The sequence below is a fragment of the Mustelus asterias genome, chromosome 14, assembly GCF_964213995.1.
Source record: "Mustelus asterias chromosome 14, sMusAst1.hap1.1, whole genome shotgun sequence".
In the NCBI taxonomy this organism is placed as follows: Eukaryota; Metazoa; Chordata; class Chondrichthyes; order Carcharhiniformes; family Triakidae; genus Mustelus; species Mustelus asterias.
Genome location: NC_135814.1, coordinates 44,211,662 through 44,225,977, shown reverse-complemented (window position 1 = coordinate 44,225,977; position 14,316 = coordinate 44,211,662). Strand labels below are relative to the sequence as shown.

Below are 14,316 nucleotides of genomic sequence, written 5' to 3'. Positions count from 1 at the left end.
GGGTTGGTTTCAATTCCATCTATGATTCTATTGTGCTTCGAGTGAGTTACAGTGTGAAGAATAAATGAACCAGCAATGGTTGCTTAGCAACTGGGGCCTTGTAAGTTAGAGAAGCTTTTAACGCTGAAATCCTGCTGGCATTTAAACTGGCAAGATCTTACCGTCCTGCCAATAGTGCACCCCCATTGCAGGTTTCCCAACAATGAGGTGTGCATTCAACTTGGGTGGGTGAGTGCAGGTTAATTCAGAGCAGGGATGTGTGTGTGTGCGCATCCACGAGTAAATCCAGAGCGCGCGCTTGTATGTGTATGTGTGGTAATAATTGAGAGTGGGTGCTGTTGTGTGTTTGTCTGACACTTCAGAGCAGGGAGAGCATGTGTGTGTGCACACGCGCGCATGTGTGCTAATTCACAGCAGGTTGTGTGTGCCTATGGTAATTCACAGTGCCGGGGTCCATGCTTGTGGCAATTCAGAGCAGCGGGGTCCATACATGGTAATTTACAGTGGGGTGTGTCTGGGGCAGCTCAGGGCGGCGGGGGGCCGTGCGTGTGGGGCAGCTCAGGGCAGCGGGAGCTGTGCGTCTGGGGCAGCTCAGGGCGGCGGGGGATGTGTGTGAGAGAGTGGTAATTCAGGATGGGAGCGTGTGCATATGTGTGTGTGTTCACGCATGTGTGGCAATTCAGAGCAGGGGTGTGTGTTTGTGTGTGGGGGAGTAATTCAGAATGTCTGTGTGTGTGTGGTAATGCAGAATTAGTGTCTGGGGTAATTCAGAGCAGAGTGTGTCTGTCTGGTAATTTAGAGCAGGGGTGGTGGGGTTGTTTGTGTGTGCGTGGTATTTCAGAGCAGCAGGGAGTATGCGTGTGCACACACACACACGTGACAATTCAGGTTGTGTGTGTTCACACACGTGGTAATTCAGAACAGTGGGAGTGTATGTGTGGGTGCGTGTGTGTCTGTTAATTCAGAGCAGGGGTATGGGTCTGTGTGTGTATATACGAGGAGGGTAATTCAGAGCAGGTGTGTGTGTGTGTATATGGGGAGGGTAATTCAAAGCGGGTGCGTGTATGGGGAGGGTAATTCAGAGCGGGTGTGTGTGTGTACGGGGAGGGTAATTCAGAGCGGGTGTGTGTGTGTACGGGGAGGGTAATTCAGAGCAGGTGTGTGTGTGTATGGGGAGGGTAATTCAGAGCAGGTGTGTGTATGGGGAGGGTAATTCAGAGCGGGTGTGTGTGTGTACGGGGAGGGTAATTCAGAGCGGGTGTGTGTGTGTACGGGGAGGGTAATTCAGAGCGGGTGTGTGTGTGTATGGGGAGGGTAATTCAAAGCAGGTGTGTGGTAATCCATAGTTGGTTCGTGTGTAAAGGAGAGTGGGATCTGGGTATAAAAGCAAGACAGTGGGGTCGTAAGATGGAGGGAAGAACCCATTATTGACTAATTGTTGTCAGCAACGATTGAGAGAATACTGGGGCTCCGCAAACTAAAGGTCTATGAGAAACACCAATAGTTGGCTTGTAAGCCTTTATTAGTGATACATTCTCTGCAAACAAGTCATGACACGGCTGTCTGACCGCACAAATCTATTGCCAGTAAGGCTTAAAACATGGGACAAATTCCAAGTGATTACGTTAAAGAGGCAGCTGACCATAGCTGTGGTAAAGATATAAATGTTACCCTGTCCTATGAATTACAGCGAACAAATGAGAACCATGGTAAGAGTGGATTTGGGGTATGAAATACAAGGTTTTTTTTAATGCAGTAAACTGACTTCTACCACCCAATCAAGGAATACATTCCAGATCATCAGAACCCACAGAATGTTCAATTGTTATGCACAGAAAAGGCTGAATGGCCTCCTTCTGCACTTTAACAATTCAGTGATTCTGCAGATTACGATGATCGGGAATGCATCGCCTGATGGGGTGGTGAACATCGGTCAATTTAAATCATAACTTTCAAATGAATACTGAATATATACCAGAAACAAAATGCTGAATTGAGAAAAGAGGATAGCTCTTTCAAGGAGCTATCATTGGCAGGTTGTACCAAATGTTCTCCTTCTGTGCTGCTGAAATCTATGATTCTATGTGCAGTGGAGGCTCAGTCAGCAGGGGACAACGGTGGGGAGAGTACGAGCAAAGCTTCACGAGGCCTTCCATGTTGGGAGCAAGTGTCTTTGGCTGGCATGGTTAGGTGATGATGTGGAGATGCCAGCGTTGGACTGGGGTAAATACAGTAAGAGTTTTAACAACACCAGGTTAAAGTCCAACAGGTTTATTTAACTTGTTGGACTTTAAATAAACCTGTTGGACTTTAACCTGGTGTTGTTAAAACTCTTACCATGGTTAGGTGAGCCAGATGTGATCAGGAGAACGTGAAGGCAGCAGCAAGACACAGGAGCAGGAATTCAGGACTGGTGAGTTGCAGCATTGAGGAGCCAAAGCCACAAATAAGACAATTGCCTCAAAAGTCTCTGACAGTGGCTAGAGAAATGGGAAGTGAAGTGGAGTGGATATACAGCTGCTGGAGACCTGAGCAAACCACCTGGACTGCACTAGAGTCCACGAGGAAAGGAAGATTCCCTTCAGTTTGGGAAGCAATGTAATCTGGGTCATCTGGTTGCACGAAAATCACCAATAAGAGCTCCACCAACAGAACCCTGCTACCCAACTGATTAAAAAATAATAAGTTAAGCTCTCGACAGTATTTTGGTGGGTCTGGAGCAACAATAGTAAATGTCCAATGTCTATTGTAAATAGTTTGTCTCTCCGAGTTAAGCTTTTCCATTAATGTTTATAAAGATTTGATGCCAGGAGAATAAAGGATCCCTGTTTTATAACCTTTGTACAGTCACTGCGCTTTAATTTCATGTAACATCTAGTTGTCAGAAATGGGATTCCACAACACAGATACCAAATCATGGCATAGAAAATGAAAATGCATCTGTCCAAGATGGAGCATTTGGTGAAAGAACTGGAACTGACCATGTCAGCAAGGGAACCAGAGTAGTTGTAGCTCTAACCAAGGCAAAGGCTTCACAGGATGAATCAGACAGTCAAACTGTTGATCAGGAAGTGCCCTCCTTTAACATCAGAAAGGAAGAACACAATATCCCACCACAGATATTCCACCTACCAACTGGTAGGAAGCTGGACAGTTTTGGGTGAAGACTGGAACATCGGTGGCTGAGAACTGGATTAAGGACACAGCTGGTCATGGCATCCAGGGACCTCATTGAGAGGGAGCAGATGGAGTTCATGATGGAATACCTGTGTGGGAAAGTCCACCAGGAAATAATGGGGGAGATACAGATACCTAAAGTAGTCCTTAGTGGATCTTTGAGGTCTTTTCAATGGTATTTGGGTACAGCAGTAGCAGCCACAGATGTCTTATGAGTACAAACAAGCCATAGGAGATGATGACCTGGTCTCCATATCCCTGGAGCGGGTGAAATTGTTCAAACCCATTTTCCTCCAGGATCCCTCTTTCAGGCCAACAAGGGACATACAGCTGTAAGTTGCTGCTGAAGAAATGAGGGATTAAGACAAACAGATGGAGTTGAGGGGACTTAACAGTGACAAACCCCAACTGTCCTTGTTTGATGTGCATGATTACATCAGGATAATGGGGAAAGACTGGACTACTAAGACCAGAAAGGAGGCTACCATTAGGGAGGTGACTGCCGGAACTGACGGGGATGCAAACCTCACGCTGAGGATGCAGACAGAGCAGCCTCCAAAAATAACCTCAAGACTGATCCCAACCAAAGGAAGTGTCCAAGAAATGCTGGGCTTGTAACAGGGTTGGGCACTTCAGTGAGGCTGCCCCAGAAACCTCAGCCCCACAAGCAGCAGGAATGGTGACCCCAAATTGCACAACTGCATTCTTCCTCTCTAACCAGGCCCGGGAAAGGTGATGGAAACATCAAGGCCTTTAGCCAGACCACTGACCATGACTACTTTTGCCTATTTGGAGAGAACCGTGGCTGATGCCACACCCATGCCTCAAGTAAATAGCATCATGCATTCAACCTGTGGAATCCAGGCAAGAAGTTGTCAAGTGTCACTAATGAGCTTAGAGGGAGATCCAAATCTGATCCAGAGGCGTAGAACCACTTATGGTTTCAGTTTTGCCATTCACCTCAAAAGAGGCAGCTTCGACTGGTCAATGGAGACAACAATAGATTTCACTTCTGTTGGAGACAAATTTTCCACCGTCTTGACACTGCCTAATGAAGAATCCAAATGGGCATGTAAACTCCTGAGGGGCTGAAAGAAGATCAGGGAGGAAGATAGTGTTCTCTATTGGCTGGTCTGTGACAATGGGAAAGAGTTGGAGAAACTCACCCCTGCCGACAATCTCAAGTTTCAAGTGATGAAAACCGTCCATAAGTGGGAGGGGCATCCAAACATCTGAAAAGGCAGCTGCGCTAACAAGAAAGTGGTATTACAGCTCAATATTGCCAACAACTGCCAGACTATGAGGGATGTACTTCAGCAAAAGCAGTAAGACAGCTTAACATCTATGAGGTTGATCCTGGAGCTGGTGGGCAACCTCAACTGACCATTTTCAGAGGGGAGTTGTTTGATGCCAGAAATCTGGCAGTTGACGTGGGTGCTTGAAGCCCATTCAACAACATGGCCAAACCTGAAGAGCCGGCTAGCATTGCTCAGGTGGAGGATAGTCGGATAGTGACAGGGAATCCTGGAATGTGTGTGTCAGGGATTCAGGGGAGGAGCACCTAGTGTGAGGGAGCATACTCTGGGTCCTGGAGAGAGATGCAGAGACATCAAACAGGGAGGCTGCAACGAAAACAACAAATGCTGCTGACATTGCGATCCTTGAAGACGTGACCAATTAACTTCATGCAGTTGACCAGATGCAAAGCCTGGGGATCCTACTGTATGTGCCAGTTCAGAGCAGAAGCTGAGAAGGTCATCTCAAGCAAATTCTGGATACCATCCCAACCATTACCATTTGCCCAGATTGGTGATGAACAAAGGAAATGGTGCCACCAAGGTGAATTGGAACGTGCTAGCTATTGTAGATCAATTGAACATGATCACACAATTGCTCAATGAAACAGTCAACTGTGATGTATGTCTTTGTTGAGATGGCAGCTCTCAAGCAGAGAAGTGTGTAGTAGGGCTTCCGCCAACAGGTGGTGATGGTGCGTGAAGGGGGGAAAAATAAAAATCGGTGGGCTTCTCTGTGTAGGGAGCAGTGTCTTTGACAGGTTAGGCTGCAAAACAGCAAGGAAAAGGAGTCTGGTACCAGTGAATTGCAGCATTGAGGGGACAAGGCCACATATAGGTCTGCTCAACACCTCCAGTGGAGGCCAGGGAACTGGAATGTGGAAATGGAGCAGGAATACAGCTGCTGGAAACCTAGGCAAACGGCCTGGATACCACCCAAGTCCAAGAAGCCCCAAGGAGAGGGAGATACCTTTTGGATCCGGGAGCCAAGGTAATCTGGCACACCAGGTCAAGTGAAATTAGCAAGAGGAGCTCCACCAACTGAATTCTGATACCTGGCTGATTACAGGTCAGGTGTTAAACTCACAACAGCATCCTGGTGGATCTGGAGCATCAGCTGTGAATATCCACCGTAATTGGTTCGTTTCTGAGTAAAACTTTTCCACTAATGTTTGTAAAGACTTGATGCTAGTGGAATAAAGGATCTCTGTTTTATAACTTTTATGCAGTCTGTGCGTTTGAACCAATGAATCAGAGACCATATATTTACAGTCAACATAAAGACTTAGAATTTAGGCCAGTGTGGTAGCCACAACCTTTGTGCACATAGCTGGGCATCCAAGAGCTAATGCACTAAGAGCTTCCACGACTTTGAGATGAGTCAGTCAGTTTGCTGGAGGGATTGTAAAAGCCGATATTGAAGGATATGTGCACAGCACTCCAAAATGATGGGTTCTCCACATATAATTATAGAAAATTTACAACATAGAAAGACGCACATCGTGTCTTCACTGGCGGAAAAAATTAGTCAGCCATTCTGATCTGACCTTCCAGCACCTGGTCCGTAACCTTGCAGGTTGCAGCACTTCAGGTGCAGAACCAGGTTACCTTTTGAACAAGTTGAGGATAATATAATGTGAACAGTGGCAACTATTCATTTATTTTGCAACTCTTTGGAGCTACCCATCATCAAGAAAACAAGAGAAGGAATAAAATGGAAAGATGAAGTGATAAACATGAATTGAGAATTTGAGTCGTTGCTTCACTTTTGTAGTTCACCAGATCTTAGTGAGCTGGTTGAAAGGGTGGACTTGACTAAAACTGGTGGTAAAAAGCAGCAATGGGGATTGAGACCAGGACCAGAAAGTATAATTGAATCAGTGGGAATTACAAATGCTACCTCAGCAAGCCATAAAAAAAAATCACAAAAGAATAGTAAACAATGGAGACATCGTGGTCTATGTAGCTCATTTATGTATAGAAACATATGGATTCCTCATCACAGCATCCATCTTCTTGTGGACCAATTCTATTTTTCTTCAACTAGATTAGCCAGAAAATCATTCCTGGTATTAAATCACATTTGTGTGCGAAATGCTTCACACATCAATTTTGTGTCCTGTCATTTCCATAAGAAAACATAGATTTTTTAGTCACAAAGATATGTACACATTAGCTCCCTGTTAGACCAAATATCCAGTCATGCTGCTAAATTCCTCACTGGCCCTTCTCCTCAGCTCACTTGAAATGCAGATTTAGCTCAAGTAAAAACACTGGGCAGTTAGCACCAAACTATAGCTGGTTCACACCAGTGAAATAAACCACTTGGTTGATTTATAACCACCATACACAGAACCCTTTCTGATGTTAAAGAAAATTTGAATTTCCCAAAATTACATAAACAGCACATGTTTTAACAGATTCCAATTTGCATTTTTTTCATTTCTCAAGAGTTAAATCCTCTTTATATTTTCTATTACCCAGTTTGGTGACTTGATAAGCAGAGCAACAAATGGACAAAGTTTAATTATGCCCAAGTACAGAAAAGTCCAGAAATCGTTATTTGTTGGAGCATTAAGCAAATTTGTTCAGTTGCTTGCTGGTAACTTTCTTGTTACAACTAATCACAATTTTGATTAATTAATTTCTATTTAATTTAACCAACCTAATACAAGGTAACAATGAAATATTGTGTTGCTCATAGCAGTGATACTGTCTTCTACACATTGAATAACTGGGAGCACCAAAGCCATTTAAAGAAACAGTAGATACTGAAGAGCCAAAATGAATCATCTGGTTGCCCAATAGTGTAACAAATCCTGTGTATGAAGCAATTCACTCTGAGGTTTAAATGTGGACAAAAGGAACCTTTGAATGAAATGCCAATGCATGTCCTGGATTTCATGTCAGTATAGTGCCCTCACATTGACTGCTTCCCTGCTCATTTGAGTACTGAAAGCCTGTTTGTTTTCCTGGCTCTTGTCAGCCTATTCAGGCCTTTCAATCTATAGATTGCAGTATGAAGAAAGAAGCATCTTATCAGCATGCTCCAGACCAGCAGAGTTAGTCACATCCGCAAACAAAATACACAGCCATTCCAGGTTATAGGCCTCACCCTCAAAGCTTCACTCATTTCAATGCAACCACCCTAAACTGTTGTGACAGCAAATATACTAATATGTATGAAGCAGCAGAGGCATGTGTTGCAAACTACTGTCTCGCAAATTCTCCCTCTGGTGAAAAATGGGAAAAAGCTGAAGTCACTCCTAATAATTCAGAACTGGAATTACAGAAATGTACAATTTGTGAAAATGCCACTTTGTTAAGAGGAATTCTGTTTCTGAAGTGTTAAAACTGAAATGCGAATAAACTGGTTGTTTAATTTGAAGGCCAACTTGCTGTGGTACGAATCCTAAAAGTATTTGCATTTTGAGTAACAGTTAAATAGGGCTAATAGTTCAATATTCAAGCTACACTTACTTGAAATTGCAATTCCATTTGAGCTATTTCCAAACATTTCCCCTCTGCATGTTTGTAATATATAAATAAAAAATAATTTAATTAAGGCCTATTCAATTGGGCAAGTAAACAGTAATGCAGTAAACAGTTGATTTGTAATCGCTTCAACTTCTATGGAAGGAATGGCTTCATAAAAATTGTACCCAGCTATAAATTCACCATAACAGTGAAAAACTTGCAAACTCAGAAATACATAGAAATTGTATTTTTTCAAAATACATATTATATTGCTTCCTTAAAATATTACACCTTTACAGAAACTTCAAATTCACCATCATCATGGGCAGAACCAAACACTTGAAATAACCAAACCTATGGGAATTTCTGGTTTACAAACACAAAATTCCTGATCATAACATTTGCTTAAATTAGCAGTGGTTTGCTCTGCCTTGCTTAAATTGTGGTAAAATTATTGGTGTTTAAAATTAACTACCAATGAATGCTGATATTAACTAAATATGTACAGTGGTATTTGACAGGTTTAAGTTTCAAATTGTGAGTAATTTTTCCATGAAACCATAAGATTCATGATTATCTTCCGTCACAATAGGACAATGTCACAATGTGTGCTTGATCAATTAATATAATTAATCATATCTTTACATAAAAATAATATTGCTCTTCTATTTTTCATGGCTTTTATACTTTGAGATATTTTAAAGTTTTTTTTCCATTTATTGAAAGGCCTCACAGAGGATCACGATTGGAGATTAAAGCAGCAAGACTTCAATTAACAAAATAATTTTCAGGAACTGATAAAAATATCAACAAGTTTATCTGAAGAAAACCTCTTCTTACAAATTATTTACAGTAAATAAAAGGAAAAGGGGAACAAATATACACATATTCAAAAGCCTGGTCAATACTGGATATTTTATTTATGTTGCCAACACATCGAATCAATAGTGTATTCTCAGAAGAGTTGTTTTTAAATAGTTAGCTTTCCCAGTCTTTTACAAGATCAACAATTCTTTTGTTTTGAGCTGAAAGTTTAAAGATGTAGCGAGTGCTTTTTTAGCTATGACTCACCACTATATTGGGATCACTGAAACTTGATTCCAGATGTACAGTGCTTTATGTTCAGACTGCCATTTTATTTCTGTTGGAGTTTAAATAACAAACCATACGGAGCGCACTGTTTTAGATTTTCTTTTCTAAACTCATTCCACAGTATATAATCATTGTGCGCAACAGATATTATACGCTATTCGTTAAAATGAACACTTTTTGCTGACTGGGAAGCTTTCTTCACCAATAAGTGCCTTTTGCTGCAAGGGAAATTTTGCTCCGATGTGATCAAAGGATTAACAGAAAGGGGGCATTTCACAGCAATGTACATCTCGTGGTCTTCAAGTGATCAGCCTTATGGTAAAAAGATTTTACCGCTGTAGTCATAAATTAAATGATAAAGGTTGCACAATTAAGGCTTTTCTCGCCTTATACTTGGGACTTTATTTGACACCAGGAACTGTTCATTTTGCGCATTAACATAATGGCATTAATGTTGCTGAGTATTAAACCGGAAATAGCCAAATCCATTACAAGACTAATTGGCATTTATGATATATCACTAGTCTGCGCATACATCTGCAGACCTGTAAGAAATAGCATAATCGAGACAAGTCTCCAACTTTAATAAATTGTATTTTCTAAATAGAAAGATTTAAATCCCACCTGTTTGTGAGATGGATTTCTCACGGGATTGTTTGGAAAAATCATTCTTCGAAACGTAACAATTCTCCAAAGTTGTGAGGCAACAAACAGAAGTATTCCTTTATGCAAAATGTATCTACAAGACGGAAAGTTAAACCATTTGAAGTACAATGCCAATGAGCGGACGGAAAATTCCCCGATTCCTTTGACGAGTGTGCACCTTTTCTGTAGTTACTTGTCGCCTGTCAAATCAGACTGCCAAGTTTTATGACAATATAATTTAAGTTTTAATCGCAACTTCACTTCATTGATCTGGCTTATGGTTCCCAGCAGCAATGGTCCCACCTACTGTGGCCTCGCCGACAAAAAAATAGAGACAGGGGTGTCAAAATACTTAGCCAAGCTCCGACACTTCTACTTTGTACAAATTTTGAAATTCAGCTTATTTCACTTCACTTAAATACTCAAAAAGAAAACTACATTTACGATTTACATATTTTTAAAAATACTTCCAATTCTTAGCTTACTAACTAGAAATCAACCAATCCTCCAACTAAAATGGTTGGCTCCGACATAAATGCTTCGCATTCCAAATGCTAACCATCAGATAGATCTTCCTGTGCTCCAAAAGGCAGAGTCGGAATAGCCTATCAGAACACAGGCGCAAACCTTTTTAGCAGCAGGGTTAGAAGCAGTGTAATTAAAAGGAATGTAGATAGGTCAATTTGCAAATATGAAAATATATCAGAAAACGCAAGTCTCTTAGTCATTATTGAACGAGCTAATGAACATACTTACTGAATGCACTAAAGCAACTGACAGCACCACTAAATATATTGATTTAATTAGTAACTGAAGGAGAATAGTTCGGATAAAAATACCTAGCAATGAAAATCAAGAAAAAATATGCGATTACTCCTAATCAAATTATGACCACATTCGTGTAATTAAGATGATTTAACGTACAATAAATCACTCGCCAGTTCAAAGCATGCATGCCTGCCTCTTTCAAGGTCCCAAAAGGTAGCATACCTTTTACAATGCACATCACACAAATCTGTCCGAGGGTTAACGTGTAAAAACAAGTATCCAAGTTTTGGTGGAGATCTTGTCAAGCGATGGCAAGAACAAAAGTACTTTTTTAAAGTTTGCAAATAATATGGCAAAGATCTAACTGAAATCATAATCCTAAACTACCACTTGGGTGTAAGATAAAAATAAGATTTTCAAAGAAAGACCAGTTGATATGAAACATGTAAAACATTCTGTGGGCCATATACAGCCTTGGAAATAAACTAACATTCATTTTAGGAATATGGAACACTCTACAAATTATGTACGACTTCAGCATTATAATTCAAGGTTTGATGCTACTTGGTTTTGAAAAGAGTGGATCTTATTTCCTTTTCCTGTGATGTCAGCTCATTCCGTTCAGTACAAAATGATGTAATCTTTACTGCTGAGCAACCAACCTTTTTTTCGTGGACACATTGCAAAAATATGATATTGCATACTCCTCAATTTTTGTCCTGTTAGGCTTTGTCCTGCCATCAATCCCTGTGTCCTAAACTGTCCAAAAATGTGTCTGAATAAAACAAAGTCTCAGCTTTACGAGATGAATGTATTGTGCTTTGCCCTTAACTCATTGAAACTGAGATTGGAGTCAGTACTTTCACTTCAATTTTAATTTCACCCTTAGCATATAGAGTGGGAATCTGAAGAAGAGAAGAAACACACTAATCACCAAAATTTCAAGTTAATTTGGTTATTTTGATTCTTCATCTAAATATGATATGCTGACTATATTTCTGTTCTCTGGATCATGAATATCACATCATATAGCTCAGAAGAAGGCCATTCAGCCCATTATGCCAGAACTAGCTCTTTGAATGAGTTATTCAGCAAGATCTATTCCCCACTCTTTCACACAGTTTTCCTTTTCAAGTATATATCCAATTTCCTTTAAAAAGTTGCCAATGAATCTATACTTTCATGTAGTGCATTACAGATCTTACCTTAAGCATAAAAAACTCTCATCTTTCACTGGTTCATTTGTCAATTATTTTAAATCTTTGGTTACTAACTCTCCTAATGGTTTTTCCCTATCTACTCAATCAAAATCCTTCAACATTTTGAACATTGTTAATGAATCTTCACTGATGTACACATATACACGAGAAACAAATGAAGGACCAGATGGCTGAAGGACCAGCCAATAACCAGAGGGTACAAATTTAAGGTAATTGGCAAAAGAATCCAAGGTGACAGGGAAAAAAACCAAAAGAGAAAATGCTGGAAAATCTCAGCAGGTCTGGCTGCATCTGTAAGGAGAGAAAAGAGCTGACGTTTCGAGTCCAGACAACCCTTTGTCAAAACGTTGTCAAAACTTTGACAAAGGGTCATCTGGACTCGAAACAAAAGCTCTTTTCTCTCCTTACAGATGCTGCCAGACCTGCAGAGATTTTCCAGCATTTTCTCTTTGGCTTCAGATTCCAGCATCTGCTGCAATTTGCTTTTATTGTGTGACAGGGAAAAAATATTTTTAGGCAAAAATGCTTAGGATTTGGATTGCACTACCCAATATGGAAGTGGATATAGATTCAATTACAGACTTCAAAGGGGAATAAGATAAAATATGTCTATTAACAACATCACCTTACAATTTATATAAAGGAATAATTGGCAATCTAGTTGTGCGAGGCCCCTTGGGGATGAGCAACCATTAAATTATAGAGTTCTTCATCAAGATGGAGAGTGACGTAGTTGATTCTGAACTGGGGTCCTGAATCTAAATAAAGGAAACTACGATGATATGAGTTGGTTATGACGAACTGGGACTCAAAATGTTAGCTCTGTTCTCTCCCCAGAGACCCTATCAGACTTGCTGAGATTTTCCAGCAATTTCTGTTTTTATTTCAGATTCCAGCATCCACAGTAATTTGCTTTTAACTAACTATACACTTTGGTTCTGTCTTCACAAAGGAGGGCACAAATAACATAAAACAAATGTTGGGGAACACGTGGTTTAGTGAGAGGGAGGAACTGAAGAAAAGCAGTATTAGTAGGGAAATGGTGTAATGGAAATTGATGGGATTGAAGGGTATTAAATCATCAGGGCCTGATAATCTACACCCTTGAATACATAAGGAAGTGGCCGAGAAATAGTGGATTCATTGTTGGTCACCTTCTAATATTCCATAGAGTTTGGAACAGTTCCTATGGATTGGAGCATAGCCAATGCAACGCCACCTTTTAAAAAGGGAGGTAGAGAATTATAGACCAGTCAGCTGGACATCAGTAGTAGGGAAAATGCTAGAGTCGATTATAAAATATTTAACAGTAAAACACTTGGAAAACAGTGGCAAGATCAGACAGTCAGCATAGATTTACGAAAGGGAAATTATGCTTGACAAATTTACTGGAATTCTTCAAGAATGTAACAGTAGATGTTGATGAGGGGAGCCAATGGATGTGCTTTATTTGGACTTTCAGGAGGCTTTCGACAAAGTCCCACAGAAGAGATTAGTGTGTAAAATTAAAGCGTATGGGATTGAGGTAGTGTATTGAGGTGGATAGAAAACTAGTTGGCAGACAAGAAACAAAGAATAGGAATAAATGGGTCGCTGAAAGTAAGCATGCAGGTAGAGCAGGCAATGAAGAAAGAATATGGTGTCAGCCTTCCTAACAAGAGGACTGGCGTACAGGAGCAGGGATGTCTTGCTGCAGTTATACAGAGTATTGGTGAGACCATACCTGGAATATTGTGTGCAGATTTGGTTTCCTTATCTGAAGAAGGGTGTTCCTACTATGGATGGAATGCAGAGAAGGTTTACCAGACTGATTCCTGGGATGGCAGGGCTGACATATGAGAAGAGATTGAATCGGTTAGGATTATGTTTGTTGGAGTTTTGAAGAATGGGGGGATCTCATAGAAACCTTTAAATCTCTAACAGGACTAGATTGATGCAGGAAGGATGTTCCCGATGGAGGGGGTGTCCAAAACCAGGGATCATGAGGAGAAATTTCTTCACCAAGTCAGTGGCCTGTGGAATTCTCAACCACAGAAAGCAGTTGAGGCCAAAACATTGTATGTTTTCAAGAAGGAGATAGATACTGCTGTTGGGGCTAAAGGGATCAAATGATATGGGGGGAAAGCGGAAACAGGTTACTGAGTTGGATGATCAGCTATGATCATAATGAATAACGGAGCAGGCTCGAAGGGCCAAATGACTTACCCATGCTCCCATTTTCTATGTTTCTATATATAGCATCTTTAATGTAATGAAACGTCCCATGGCCTTCATACCTCAAAACATTATAAAACAAAGTATAACACTAAGCCACATAAGGAGATATTAGGGCAGATTATCAAAAGATTGGCCAAAGACATAGGGCAGAATCATCACAGAAATTGGCAAAGTTCGATATCAGAAAGCAATGCTTGACCTGCAATGGCATTGGCAGCTTTCACCGCTGTATTGTGCGGCACCTTATTGAAAAAAATGCTGAGGCACAAGTTTCACATCAGATCAGTGGTGGGGCGGCTTCTGATTCACCTGCCCTGCCTTGACCACAGGCCTTCAGTGATGTACCTGCCATATTTAAAGACTACCCCTGAACAGAGCTAGCACTTCCCAAGGGATCATAAGGTGCTGAAAAGTCATGGCTTCCA

The 14,316-nt window shown here is 40.9% G+C and overlaps 1 protein-coding gene across 9 annotated transcripts in view; it reads right to left on the bottom strand.

The window, feature by feature from the left end:
* The window catches only part of LOC144503629 (RNA-binding motif, single-stranded-interacting protein 1-like), a 240,687-nt gene that overhangs the window by 205,805 nt on the left and 20,566 nt on the right, over window positions 1-14,316 (bottom strand). For 2 of the 9 annotated variants that reach the window (XM_078228274.1, XM_078228275.1), the window contains exon 1: window positions 7,953-7,998. The exons of 2 other annotated variants lie outside the window; for them this stretch is intronic. In XM_078228274.1, the coding sequence (XP_078084400.1) occupies window positions 7,953-7,970 (18 nt within the window). In that variant the 5' untranslated portion in view covers window positions 7,971-7,998. Of the gene's footprint in view, window positions 1-7,952; window positions 7,999-9,665; window positions 10,271-14,316 lie in introns of those variants that run through there. 5 more of the 9 variants (XM_078228271.1, XM_078228270.1, XM_078228273.1 and 2 more) reach the window with 5 other exon arrangements.